General features: G+C 40.8%; 1 protein-coding gene across 1 annotated transcript in view; it reads right to left on the bottom strand.

Annotated features, from left to right (window-relative positions):
* Positions 1–7,695: 7,695 nt before the first annotated feature.
* LOC148406579 (teashirt homolog 1-like) overlaps positions 7,696–14,969 on the bottom strand; it is a 35,865-nt gene continuing 28,591 nt past the window's right edge. The window contains exon 2 of the mRNA XM_088405548.1: positions 7,696–13,442. Coding sequence (XP_088261674.1) covers positions 10,225–13,442 — 3,218 coding nt within the window. The 3' untranslated portion in view covers positions 7,696–10,224. The remainder of the gene's footprint in view (positions 13,443–14,969) is intronic.

Here is a 14,969-nt window from a genome sequence, read left to right as displayed (position 1 = left end):
ATTACATTTTAGACCCTTTCAAACTTCATTTGTATTGGTCCACTTTTTTTTTAAATAATTATAAATAAATATTTGTCCAGAGAGAAATATTCAACTCAAAGTGTCCTCTTTTGGGATCAGAGTAAAGATATGTTCCAAAAATAAATCATTACTTGACAGGTAACGAGAGGTGGCACATGACAGGTTGGGTCCAACCATTCGTATGTATGAGGGAGAATCTGGCAATAATGAATTTGAATAACCTTATGAACATAAAATTTGTTTTATGAACTTATATTTTCCTGAAACAACTAATACTTTCTATAATTATTTTTAAAGGATTTTTTTTGCATGTTTGTTTGTTTTATTTAAAATCTCGAGTACTGAAGTTCCTTCAAGTACCCTCAGGTACCCCCATGTAAGAACAGCTGATTTAGCGTGTCCAATACACCTACCATGTATGTTTTTAGAGTGTGTGAGGAAACCAGAGTCTCCGGAGCAAACCCGCACGGGCTCTGGAAGAACATGCAAACTACACATAGGAAGGATGGGGCAAGCTGGGTTTGAACTCGACATTCTGAACTTTGAGGCGGATGTGCTAACCACCGAGCCGCCGCTTTGGGTCAATAATGGTTAGAAAAGAGGTCGAGGGGGTTTATGACAAACTAGTCCGTTGCGTGGCATTTGCAACCTGAAAACTTCGTAGATGGGTATCGGCGTAAACCGAGGACCTCCGTTTCGCCTCTAATAAATTCCCTCCGTCTCTCTTCTTCAACGTGTCTTCTTCCCGCCTTGTGACAGTAACGCTAGGCCGTCGCTTTTATGCATAATGCGGATGCTCCTTGTGGAGGTCGAGTGAAAACTCCCGTCGACATGTGTCAGGAGCTCGCCGCGTCGCCTTGGACTAATGATGGCACGCAGGCCGGCCCACTGCCCTCAGCATATGCCCACTCCCACGTAGAGTGTGTGTGTGCGCGCACACAGGGAAGGGTTCGTCATGCTGATTAAAAGCAGCCCCCCCCCCCTCCTCTCTCCACTCCCAACCTGGCTAACAAAGCCCCTCAGAAAAAGACAGCGGGGAACATGAAGCGGTGTCAGGTCGGCCCGGGTGAGGCCGCCGGATGGGTGTCACCTGAATTTAGCCGCCTAATATGACAGCCGCCTGCTGACGGCTTGTCGGCCGAGTGTCACTTTGCCAGAGTTTGGGGGCCCCATTCTCATGCAAAAGCATTTGGACCACACGTGAATGAGGCTCGTCACACTGTCCGCCGAGGCTGCCGGATGAAACGCGTTTGACATCCCCCCCGACCAGGAATAGTCAGGAATAATGAGGAAATGGCAGCAGCGACAGTTGTAACCTATTTATTTTGTATCACGCAACACCAGTGTCTCCAGGAGGGTGATGTCACCGTCTGCATTGTGGTCAAGCGGAGACGTCCACAGCCTACTTTTCATGTGACACAATCCGACAATTCATATTTTTTCCAACGGTACGGCCAGTAATAACACACACAATCGACCCCAAAAAAGTCAAACCTTCGCAAGTCGACACGTTCCAGGTGGATGTCGCTGTTTTTGATTTGTTTGGAACCTGTCTCCCTTAGTTATGGTTTACCAAGTCTGTCAAGCGTTGAGAAGCAACATGTATTTGGATTTTTTTTCAGGAGAGAACATTAAGACATTTCCATTGGCAAATTACTGCAGCTACGCCTCATTTGTAAACAACAACAATACAGCTAAGCCTCTGGCGAGTGGACAATGCTAAACATGACCTGATATGAATCAGAATAATTATCGTGGGGGTATGGCAGCCCTACATGTGATAATTACGATTATTTTGATCTATATTGAAGTCACGATTATTTGTCACGATTATTCATCGTGTTTGGTCAAACATTTCTATTTATTGTTCTTTTTTTGAAACAAGCAGTATATAAACAAGGCTTCAAGCCTTGATACTTACAAATAATAATAAAGTAAAATAAATAATTAAAACAAACGGCACACAGGGCAATAACTGACTTGCTGAGTGAAAACCAATGAGAACAATGAAGCCTACTTAGAACCAAACACATTATTTACTTTTAGGCAAATTTTAAACAATTAGTAGTCAAAATGTCATTTTCGGTCATTTCAAACCGAATTTATTCCAATTTTTGTTCGGATTTTTCAAAATGTGTCGCAATTGACTGCTAGCACTGTATATATTAGGAATCAGGTGAGAAACTCAACGCCATTTCACACTGGTAAATTGTATATTAGGGTGAGAAAATAAGAGACTTTTGTCATGTGGGAAACATTGCCCCCTGGTGGTAGTGCCTAATTTGACTTGTAATAAAAAAAAGTGCTTGACTTTCTAAATGTTAATATCGCCGTGCATCTGCTTAATTACGGTTAAAATTTGTGCAGGCCTACATGGGTGTTATGCTCCAAAAAATACCTGAAGGGAAATTTGTGAGGTAGAGGTTGATCTTTATTATTATTATTATTTATTTATTTTTAGCCCCTCTGACCCATTGAAAGTTATACTACCGTATTTTCCGCATTATAAGGCGCACCTTCAGTAAATGGTCTATTTTCAAAGTAGTGGTTGGTGTTGCGTTATGTGTCCACTAGATAGAGCTGCGCTAAAGGGAATGTCAACCAATTTATCAGATAAATCAATCAAACATTTCAATCAGAAATTAAGAATAAAAATGATTTGTGGAAAGCGAAGAATGGGAAAAAAAAACCTTTTGATTACATTAAAATATTGTTTGGATCAATACCAATATGAATCAAGAGTTTAAAAGAATATAATTCAAGTAATCAAATCGCAACTAAAAATCTTAAAAAAAATGTATTGTTTTGTTGATGGACTTATTTGATGAAAATTGTTACTGGATAAAAAAAAAAAAAATTGAAAAAACTCAAGGTTTTTGTGCCTTGTTCCTATATAAATTGCTTTAATTGGAGCATATATACCATATCAAAATAAAAAACAACAGGGTGTTATAAAAATCTAATTGTAAAAAATGCAGAGGTAAAAATGAAATAATTTACATGGCGATTAAGTTATTTTATATTTTTCTCGTCCACCTGTGCACTGTCAACTTTTTAGATAGTTGAAGGCTTTTAGGGGTGCCTTATAGCATGGAAAATACGGTAAATGTTGAACGTAGTTTTTTAATATGCATCACAGGAATCACAGGATTCGTTAGTTAGCTAATTAATAGGCGTTTGTTACTTATTCATTTGCAGTGTGTTTTATTTTCTTTAAATGCTTTCTCATTGATCCTAATTTTCCCTGTTTTAGATCATTTGAAGGTTTTATATTTTTAAGGTTGAATATATATGGTTTTGTTTATTCTATACGTTTCATTTACGGTATGTTTTTGTTTATTATAAGAGCTTTTTCATTTGTCATGTTGATTTTTATTTGGGGTTTTCCGTAATGCAGTGCATGCATTTACCCCTCACCACATTTTATAAATTTTTCAGACATGCATTAACATTTTGTCGGATTTTTCTCATTTAACTATACGCTCAGATTTCAAACTGCAATGGAAAAAAAATCTGTGAAACAGTGAGGTGGTGAAATGGGGAACTGTGTTGCATAAAAAAAAAATATATCAAGGTGTACTCAGGTTATTCTTTGGAGCCATGGTCGGCGGCCTACCCCAAAAAATAAATATCTGTCAGAAATCAATGCCACGCCCCAAAGGATTTGTAACTCCCTATAGATGCCACAAGATGGGAGCAAGTTATTGTTTTGTATAAATGAAGCGCCTCAATTCACTTCAATTTGTTTCCTTGGCCAAATAATGACAAATTTCTTAAAACAACAACAACATAGAATCAAAAGGCTGAATACAAATATATTGCTGGTTACGAAGAAGAAAAAAAAAAACTCATACTGGAGCAGGCATGTCAAAAAAAAAGAACTGAATTACTTTATCTTTTAACTGTTACAGATTTGTGCCTTGTTTGGCTAAGTATGCTTTTGGTGCCGCCTCTGGGCGCTGTAGATAATGCATTCGGGTACCTAAATAAAGCCAATGTAACATCTCGGAAGGACAGAACATTGGATTATTCATAAAAAAAAAAAAAAGAAGAAAAAAACAACAAACTACAATTGTTTGCTAACGGGGCGATGAAGCCAGCAAAGCTAATGCTGTTTTTGAGTAAATAATTGGCAGCTCACTTTTTGGGGGAAATAGACCTGTTTTTTTATAAAGAGTCATGCAATTTGCAATTTTTATTTTTTAAATTTCAGTATAGCCGAAAAGTAACAAATATAGTTGTCATCAAATTGAATATGTTGCTGAATAAAAAGAGCACTTATTTTCGGCTTAAATGACTTTTTCTTTGTTTTGTTCCCGCAAACATTTGCAATGGGGGTCCATAGAAAATGTGCTTTGTAAAAGGGGTTCCTGACTCCAAAAGGTTTGAGAATCCCTGCATTAGGGGGTCCCACTGTGGCCTTCGTGGATGATTTTTTTCAAAATGCAAATAAAAGAACACCGTGACTGCTATTTTTAAATATTGTATTTAAGAAAATTTTGTTGCCCCTTGTTTTCACTGGAGAGATGGCTCGTCAAATGTCTGAAAATGGCAGAATGTAATGCATGATATTGATGCTTTTGGAACATCTAGAAGACACCAAGTACGTACCTATCTACCTACCTACCTACCTACCTACTCACCGTACATACCTACGTAGATAGGTGGTATCTATCTATCTATCTATCTATCTATCTATCTATCTATCTATCTATCTATCTATCTATCTATCTATCTATCTATCTATCTATCTATCTATCTATCTATCTATCTATCTATCTATCCATCCATCCATCCATCCATCCATCCATCCATCCATCCATCCATCCATCCATCCATCCATCCATCCATCCATCCATCCATCCATCCACAGCATAAATACCTACCTACCTATCTATCATCACTATACTGCATATCTAAGAATATACTGTACAGTGTTAAGACAGAAAATTGTCAGCGTTTTTCCTGCACCTTTTTCCTGCAAGTCCGTGACGTATTGGAAGAGAAGCTTCATCCATCGGCCGCTTAGGCAGGTGTCGTTACTCTGAAAAGGATCAACGTTGTCACCTGTCAAAGTGCCTCATCTTCCCTCTCAGCCCTGACGAATGTCACCGCGTGGTATCTTAACAAAAACAACAAGTTTCACTGAGAGTTAGATGCCGGACGTTGTTGATGGGCGAACACTCCTGGCTGATTTGGAAACCTTTAGCTTCACACTCAGAAAGTGTAAACGTGCTTTATTGATTTGCTGTCAAATGAGAAATGAGTCTGCCATGTCTTTCCAATACTTGAGTAAAGTATGTGGTAAAAATAAGTGATCATAGCAAAACACAGAACAAAAGATTTTCTTAAAATGCCATATCATGTTGCAGATGATTCTGCTATTAAGTTAATCAGTCAGAGAATCTCAGAAGTAAGATTTTGTGGGGTGGGGTATCTGTAAAAGGATTAGATTTGAGAGACCAGGTTCTAATGGACTGTTGACTTATGCCGGTTATTCTCAAAGAATGGGGCGGGCCCACTTGGGGGGCATGAATTGATTCTAAGGAAAAAGCATTGCCTTTGCCACGTGATGTGTTATTGCAATAAAATAAGGAATGGACATTTTTTTTCATGAATATTTCAGGCAGTTTGATGCACTCAGTTATTTTTTTCAGTTTTAGACTAACCTATAACCTGTAGAAACACTATTGTAGTTAGCAGTTGTTGAAAGTTGATTTGCCAAATTGCGAATATGATATGAATTATAATTGCAAAATTGCCTTCTGCACACTATCGTACTCATGGTTTGGCTTCTAATCCCACTTCTGACACAGTTGCGGTTATAGTGATGGCTCATTATCTACTTTAAGGAACACTGTATTTGAAAATTTTCTGGTGGATCAGAAAACCTGTAAACTCACAAGAAATGACTAGCTAGGCTCTGAGGCGTGACTACAAAACGCTACACTTCTTTCCCACTTCTGACACCATTTGTCACAAGCCTTTAATAATAAAATCACAGTGATTTTTTTATTATTATTGCGACTTAATCCTTTTTTAATATTTAGCCTCTGAAGTTTGACAATGTTTTCAGAACCGCGGGCGCTTGAATGACCCTCAAATGTTCCAAGACTAAAGCCAGGGGTACTTCTGAACACCCCGGGGGAGAGAGAAAGACGGCAGCAGTGGGGGTCTATTTTCCGGAGAGACACCGCAAGCTTTATTGTTCCCGGGAGTGAAGACGCTTGAGGCGAGCGTTCAAGAGCAGAGCGGGGCGGGATTGTGTCGACTTAAATGCCCTCTGTGGAAATGTGCCGTGGCTTTTTCGTTTTTATCATCAGGTGCCTGACTGCTGCTGAACGGCAAACATGCGCGTCACAAGCTCATTTTGTCTTTTCTGTTTTATCTACAACAGCCCACTATAAAGGGATTATTTTGCCGTATAAACACACACATGCGCAGATTCGGAGCACCGAAATGCAAAAAGCAAAAGTCAATCTGCTCTCCGTGGAAACGCAAAATTAACAAGCGCAAACAGACATCTGATATTGAGTAGCGGGCATAAATAAAGTATGTCACTAACTTATTTTGACAAAGCTTGTAATATTGCAACAGCAAAATTTCTCCCTAAGGTATTTGAGACTATAATTCAAGAAAAGAAAAACATCAAAATTTTGGACCTTTTTCCCCATCATCATTTGTCTTCCTGTGTTTGTTACACTAATCAAAATTTAGGAAAATGCATAAACAACATATTTTTTAAAAATATTATAATTATTTACAGTGTTCCCATAAACAATAGCCGCAGCAACTAAATCCACGAAGTAGAGATTTAACTTTTTTTTTTTGGTCCCCTTTTTAAGTTTGTCAAAAAAACAAACAAACTAAAAAAAAAAAAAAAAAAAACAAACATAAAATATATATTTTTGGATTGGTCCGGCCCAGGAGGAAAACATCCATAAAAATAGCCGTTTAAATCTGCAAATAGACAGTTATTTTTTTCTATCAATTATTATTTTTTTTAAATAAATTAAATTGCTTTTTTATTTATTTATTTATTTTTTTTCTTTTTTACTAATCTCACTTAAAAGAAAGATTACAAGAAAAATAGCAAGGTAACCCTGCAATAGATATGGTTAGAAATGAAAATCCACAGAGGTTAATTATATATATTTTTTTAAATAAATAAAATTGCTATATTTGACTAATTGACTTAAAGCAAGTATGTGTAATTTTTCGCAAGCGCCCGTGGGAGCTTTAAGGGCATTACGGAAAATGCAGCAATACACACTCCTCCTCCGACTGTCCGTAGCTACATAATTCAATGATAACTAGACCTACGATTATATCTAAAACATATTGTTGGTCATTAAGAACATATTAATTGCAAGTTTTTGTCATATATAATAATTTATTGTATTAATTTTTAATGAAAATTGGTCCAAATCTTACATATTGTCACTTTAAAAAGAAGAAAAAAAATACAAGAAAAATAGCAACCTAACCCAGCAATAAAAAAAATTCTGGTCATAAATAAAAATCCGCGATCAAACGACCCACGTTGTAGTGAGGGAAACACTGCAATCACATCATGATTATTCTACCTCTGGTATATCATATTTCAGCTTTCTTCCCTATGTGCCCATTGGCATTTTCAAACCTCTGAAATGTACAGCAGACAGTGACAAAGCATTAAATTTTAAACCATGGCATTTATTTTACAACCAAAGACAAAAATAGCATCATTGCAAATGAACAAGATAAACGTCAGGAAAACGTTGAGGATTTGTTCTTTTATCTGCGTTATTGTTACGAGTGTTTTAGTGTAAACCACAATGAATGTAGAATAAGCAAAACAAAACCTAACTTTGTACACTTTCAGTTGTCTTTTACCTAGAAAATAACATTATAAAAATTCACACAGTACAAATAATGTGGAATTGTAACAAGCCAGATATGCCGACACACATCTGCTTGCTGATTATTCATACAGTAACTTCATTCATTTTATAATGATTACCCAACTAATGCAAATACTGTACATGTCAAAACAATTCAGTTGATTTTTTTTTTTGTTTTGTTTTTCAAGCAGGTGTGTTATTTCTTCATTCCTTTCCACTTGTTTAAATAGTTATAATACCAATTTTAGAGCATCCTTCAACTGCTACACCTTCATTTACTTGGCTGTCATTTTTTTATTTTATTTTTTTCCCCGCCGCTTTACATTAAAACATGCACAAACAATCTCATAAATAATACGCGAGTTGACCGTGACAGAAATAGGGGAGCGTCGGTCCAGTTTTCAAACAACAGATGGACGATTCCCAAAGGCTCATAAAAGATGCAGTGCACCAATGCGAGAGACGAGCGGTCGGTTGCCGCGTCGTTTCGGTACATTTTACATCACCCCGCAACATTTTAACTTTGGAACAAGGCAAGATCACCCTCCGCTCTCTCGTATGGCCATAATGCATGAATGAGTAATTACACTATGTGGCAACAAAAGTCTGTGTATCATTCTTAAAGTTCATCATTAATTGGTAATCAAAAATGTAAAACATTGGGCAAAAAAACCCCGATTGTAACAAAAAACAAAAATATTTTCATCATTTTAGAGGAAAACCACAACATTAAAAATTGGGCTGCATGGCGGGTTCGTGGCCTTCCTGCAGGGGGTCGGTGAAATAATTTGGGTATTAATAAAAACATATATTTTTGTTCATTTTATGTTACAGTATTTTATATTTAATTGTGAAAGTATTCATTACTCTTCAATAAAACCATCAATTCAACCCAGTCCACACATTCAATCCCAGATACTTAACTCTTTTAGTGCCAAGCCTTATCAGAAAAGGAAACGTCTAGAGGGCAAGTAGATTTAGCGGTTTCACTCATCTTTCGAGGCCGACAGAATATTGTGTGCTATGTCTATGTAAATATGAGTGCTGCTATTGAAAGATTGACTTTCATTCTTCAGTTACTCTTGTAACACATGTAGGTAACAGCTGTGTTGTATGTGTGGGAACACTGCCATCCAAAGGCATTTTATTTTATAATGCTTTTTTTGACTAAATAATTGGAAATTATCCCGGTTTGTTATTAAGGAGGTGTGCAATTTGCAATTTTTCTTTTCTAAACTTTAGTGTAGCTGAAAATTGACAAAATTAACAAATATACCATTTTGTTTTGTTTTGTTTTGTTTCTGCAAATATTTGCAATTGGGGTGCTTGGAAAATTTGCTTTCTAAAAGGGGTCCCTGACCCCCAAAAAATTGATAATCCCTGATGTAAACAACACATTTACAAATGGTAACATACTCAGCCCTGTGTTCCATTTCTTCATTTGGGTAAAGCCAGTGGAATGAGACCAGTTAAATTTTTGTTTTTTGTCTTTTGTACGTGGAGTAAAAATGTGCCAAATATTTGACAGGGAAATCTTTTTTTTTTTTTTTTTTTAACTCCATAGCTCAGATTTCACAGTCAAATATATACAGTATTTAGTTTTATTCTGTATTTCATGTAGTGAATTTTATAGAAAGTATCAGGAAAAAAACGACACCGCTTTACTGTCGTAAATGGTCCGCTCATATTGTACCCAAATAGCAAATACAGTTGTATATCTTAGTGAAACCTTTTAGTGAAACCTTTTTTAGTGAACGTTTGTGTTTTTTAAAGCAATCCTCAAAAACTCTTTCAGCTATGCTTGAGAACGTTTAAGCAAAATTAGATCCTTGATATCACTTTTACCCTCACAAATTATTATTTTTTGTTTTATTTGCACCTATCAACAAAACGAGAAAATTTGAGCATTTTTTTTTGTGAGATTAAAATATGTCTGTGGTTGGGGCGGATGGTACTTGTTCGATTCGATCCGAAGAGTTAAAAGTTAAATATTGTATGAACAATGACTGTGTACATTGCTTTTGCTGTACGGTCAATGATCATTCCTGCAAGAATATTACATGAATTTGATATTTCAAAAAACTTTGGGCTTAACACAAAAACAAATACAGTAAAAGGTGGCATTCATTTTTCATGTATTTTTCTTCGTTTTTGATTGCCAATTGCAAATGAAAAAAACCAAATGATACACAGATGGGTAAAGCTACCATGTGTGCTGTGACGACGCTTTGTACAGTTGTGGCACTCGTCTTGGACAGATTGAAGCTGGGCGTTCTAGTGCAACGGTCGTCGTTGCTCGGGATGCGCCGGCACGGCCGAGTCACTGCTTGTCAAACTCTTTGACAAAAATCAGGTGGTCCTCGGGGGACTTGCCATGCGTCTTGCAGAGGTGCAGTTTGATGGCGTGCTTGGTCACGAAGGTCCGACTGCACAGTTTGCACTGATTCAGCGAGCCGCCATCGTTGTCGTCGTGCTCCGTGAACTCCGACGGGCCAAGAGTCTTTTCGTCCGTCTTGCCGACGACCTGTTGCTGGAGGAAGTCTATGGAGAGCTTGGAGAGGTCCTGGAGGGTGAAGCCCAGGTGGGACTCCAAGTGCCGAATGTAAGAGGAAGGAGTTCTGAACTGAGAGGCGCAGTCGCCGCAAAGAAACAGCGGCTGGCCAGAGTCCATGTTCTTGAGGAACTTGGTGCTGCCTGTCCGCTTTAGCTGGTACTTCACATTAGCCAGCCAATGTGAAATGGTGGTCATGGAGAGACCGGTGAATTTGCAGATGTGCACCCGCTCCTGGGGACCCAGGTCGCTCATGACGTACTTTCCCTCGGCGGTCTCCCGCAGGCTGGAGGCGAACTGCGCCTGGAGGATCAGGAGGTGCTGCGGATTCCAGTTGGACTGCCGGCCTTTCCTCCTCTGGATGGGGGACAGCTCCTCCAGACTGTCCTCGAAGGTCGCCCCGTCAACGTCGGATTTGTCCGAGACGGAGGACGGTGTGGTAGACTTTGGCGTCAATCGACCTGTCAGATTCTTCACCATGTCAGATATGTCCATTAAAGCGTTTTCCCGGAGGGGTGAGGATGAGGACTGGGACACGCTTTTGGAGCCCGCTTGTCGGTTTGGTGTGGTACAGTTCGCCGGGGCTCCATTGGCACTCCTCGATTTGGTCAAATCCATGGGCTGGTCATTGTTTTGGTACTCCACCGTCGGCTCGGCGGGCTTCACTAGCGGCGACTTGCCATTGAGTTTGTAGAGGGTGGAGAAGGGGTCACTGAAGGGCGTGTTCACCTTGGCGGCTTTGCCCAAATGAGTGTTCATGATGGACTGCAGGGCACTGAGGGGGTTGACGAGGGGCTGCTCCGGGGAGTGGTCGGTGATAATGCTAAGGTTGTTACAGCTGTCGTTGACAGCCTTTTTTGGCGACATTGCCTCCTCCTTGATCTGCGTACCTTTTCCTCTCCACTCAGTTTTGTCAACGGCAGTCTTTTCCGGTTTGGGTGAAACCCGTTTGTCTTTACAATTTGGAGATGGCGATTTGGCAGACCTGACCTTCTCCTCTTTTTCAGTCTTCACCAAGCTTTTGCCGGTTACCTTCTCCACCAGTTTCTCCATGGCCTGCATGTTGTTCTTATGGCTCGATGGGGTCGATGGACTACAGGGGACCAAGTCCGACGGTATTATCTTTAGAGAGTTGCTGCTGAATAAAGGTTGGACCTGCGGGCAAGAAGGCAGTGTGGACTTGAGGGAGCTCTGAAGCTGGTATGCAGCGTGGATGCTGGGGTAGCCGCCCCATGACGGCGTGCCCGTCTGGGCCTTGCTGATCGCACTGGAGACGGTGTTTGCCAACGACTTCAAGATGTCCAGTCCCCCTTTAGGAGCCTCCTCCAAGTCTTCCTCTCTGAGGTACTGGTAGGACTTTGCTTTCTCTGGATTATCTGACTTCTCTGGTGGATCTTCCTTCTCTTCTTTAATTTTTTTATCTAGTTCCATCGGGATTTCAGGCTCTTCCTCTGCCTCTTCTTCCTCTCCTTCCCTGTTCTCTTCCTCGGGGCTTACTGGCTGCAAAGGGGAGTCGGGTTGCGACTTCCCGTTGGGAGCTGGGAGCTTGGTGGTCGTCGGAGGCAAGGGAATGGACTGAAATTTTTCCTCGCTCGCAGGATCGAAAACGAGCTGCTTCCCCTTTTTAGAGGCCGAGTTAGTGACTTTTAGAAAGTGCCCGGTGACCATCATGTGTGCCGTCAATTGCTGCAAGGTGTCGTGGGAACTGCCACATTCCATGCACTTGAGGATCTGTGCCTTGCGAGCCTCAAATTGCCACGTGTAACTGGCACCGTTTTGGTAACCGTAGCGGTTGTTGGGTGTGACGTAGGGATTGGTCAACCTCTGATCTTTGGGCGTTTCTCCAAACGGGACGTTGGAGGACACAGAGTCAGGGGAGCTCGGCGACATCAATTCTTGAAAGGGTCTTTTTTTGGTCGGCGGGATGAGCTTGGAGGTGAGAGCCGGCATTGGTTCTTTCAGAGGCACTTTCTGATAGTGTTTAGTTTTGATCATGTGGACGCTAAGGTCCTGCAAGGACTCAAACGAGTGGCCACAGTACATGCATTTCAAAACCTTCTGGGCGTCTTCCTTGCCCTCCATTTCCAACAGGGAGCGCTTGCGTGGCTTGGACCACTTCTTGCCCCGATCGTCCTCTGTGTCCTTATTGTCGTCGCGATAGTGGCCCGTCTCATTCATGTGGATGGTCAGTCCAACCAAGGTGTCGTAGGCCGCACTGCAGTCCTTGCACCTGAACTTACTAGCACCTGTGAACACGGGTCCGTAGAGCTTGTTGTTTTGCCTGTAGAGCTGCACTGTGCTGAAGAGGCTCGGTTCAGGGAGAAGTTGGTAAGGTGTGTGCTGAAAGGTTTTGGCCAAAGCCGCCTGGTGCCAATCGTAGGCTAATCCCGAATTGACACCGGGATTGTTGGATGCGGTTCGTGATATGGCAGTACTGCTGGTAGTCGTATTAGTGCTAGTGCAGCTGCTGCTCAATCTGCTCTTCGACAGGGCGCTTGCTTGACTGTGGTTGCTCAGGATCCCATTGCTCTCGCTGTGTTCACTTTTGTTGTTTTTGCCGGACGCGATGCTGTCGTCTTGTTTACTTTTCACCATGTCCAAAGCGATGCTAGACCACGAGGCGTCGGAGATCAAGTTTGCATAGACCGCTTTCATTTTGGCCAAACTGTCCTGCAAAGAGAGCCCATTGAGTGGCTCGGCGCCGTCCTCCGGCTTCTCCTCCAGCTTTTGCCGAGCGTCGTTGACCAAGGGGGGCGTCTTGATGTCCGCCGCGTGGTCGCTGGCCGCGCTGAGCGGCGACGCGTAGCCGGCATCCGGGTTGGTGCCGTTGCTGAGTGGCGAGTTCTGACAACTGAAGCGATCGCCAGCATCCTCGTCGTCGTTGAACAGGTAGTCAGTGTCCTGGCCGTCCAAAGAGAGGCCGTCATCCTGAAGATGTTCCTCTTCATCGGCCTTGTCCGATCCAAACTCATCCTCTGGACTGTAAGCTGAAAAACAGTAAACAACGTTTTGTAAATTCCAAGCACATGCAGCTTTAATTATGAAGTAATACACATTTCTATTATTAATGTGAATGAAATGAGAGCAGAGCGGCAGTGTCAAACTAATTTTACATTGCAAACGGTGACAAATTCAAACGAATGGCTGCTATTAAAGTGAAAACTATGTACGGTAAATGCATAATAAGCATCATATTACATATATACTATTCATTTGATTGCTATAATAATGTAAATTTTTTGAAAAACAATGCATCAGAAAAAGCGGTAAAGGAAATTAGTGACATGCAAATATTTTACTGTACAACTATTGTCCAATTAATTTTAATATGAACAATTGGAACATAGTTTTGTTAAAATGTGTTAAACTTGACTTGTTTTCCGTCTAAATGAAAACAACAAATCCTTTCAGCTAGAGACAAAGGAGGCATATTTATTCATTTTAAAGGGCTGTATTATTTGACGCAGTGGGTTGGGTGGCCCACGGGCCATCAACTTGACATGTGACATGGACAAAAGTATTGGGTCATAACACCAAAAGGGAACAAATAAGGGGTTTATAACAAACTATTGACTCCATTGAGACTTTTTTAAAAACGTTTGGGAATATGTCTGAGGAAATTTGGGGCCCTTTTTGAGGTTGCTGATGACAGACCTGAAAGAGACCTTATGGACAAAAGTATGTTGGCACCAGGCCATTTCAACCAAACAATGAAACGGAAAAAAAAAAAAAAAAAAAATCTGTGCTCAGAATTGCAGTAAATCGTCTATTAAAAAAAAACAAAAAACTTTTTGGTCAACAGAGAACAATCATATTCATAATAATATCAAATATTATGCACAAAATAGTTCCCTGCTTGATGTTTGTAACCTTGAAATCGTCATCAATCAGAGGCGGGCAAAAGGTAAAATAATAAAAATGTCATTGAATGGTTAATTGATATGACACCTTCTGATTATGCTACTGTGCAGGGAAAAAAGGTGGACTGAAAAATGAATTTACAACAATTTGCAACATTCAGGATTTTACCACCAGATCAAAAGTACCAACTCACACGGGAAAACTGACACAATCCCTCGATTTGACTGGACGTGCGCACACAATTTGGCCTCCAAAGTAATGGAGATAGTGCGAGGACGAGAGCCCATGCCAGTTCCGTGTGCCTCGCCAAGCTGTGGCTGGCAGGGAGGAGTGGACTTGGCAGCGGCGGTGGAAGTCTTCCCAGCGTGAGGCGAGAGAAAGAGCCAGCGGACATGACAGCCCGGTCGCGCTTTGAAAGACGCCTGACTGAAAATGAGGCGACATTGTAAAGAAACTAAATATTTCCAGAAGGGAAGGGGGAGAAAAAGAGGGTAGAGTATAAAAAAAAGCAACCCCTTATCCTTTCGCCTTCCCTCCCCCAAATCCATCTCGGGTAAGATGCTTGTCTGAGGTGCCAGAATGAGTCTCCAGCGAGGAGGCAGATGTGCTGTCAGCTTCAAACAGCGTGTTGCACTCCATCCCATAATAGGAGT

Source organism: Hippichthys cyanospilos, chromosome 21 (genome assembly GCF_059441005.1).
Source record: "Hippichthys cyanospilos isolate Australia breed blue-spotted pipefish chromosome 21, RoL_Hcya_1.0, whole genome shotgun sequence".
Lineage (NCBI taxonomy): Eukaryota > Metazoa > Chordata > Actinopteri > Syngnathiformes > Syngnathidae > Hippichthys > Hippichthys cyanospilos.
This window is presented reverse-complemented; position numbering and strand designations above follow the sequence as displayed.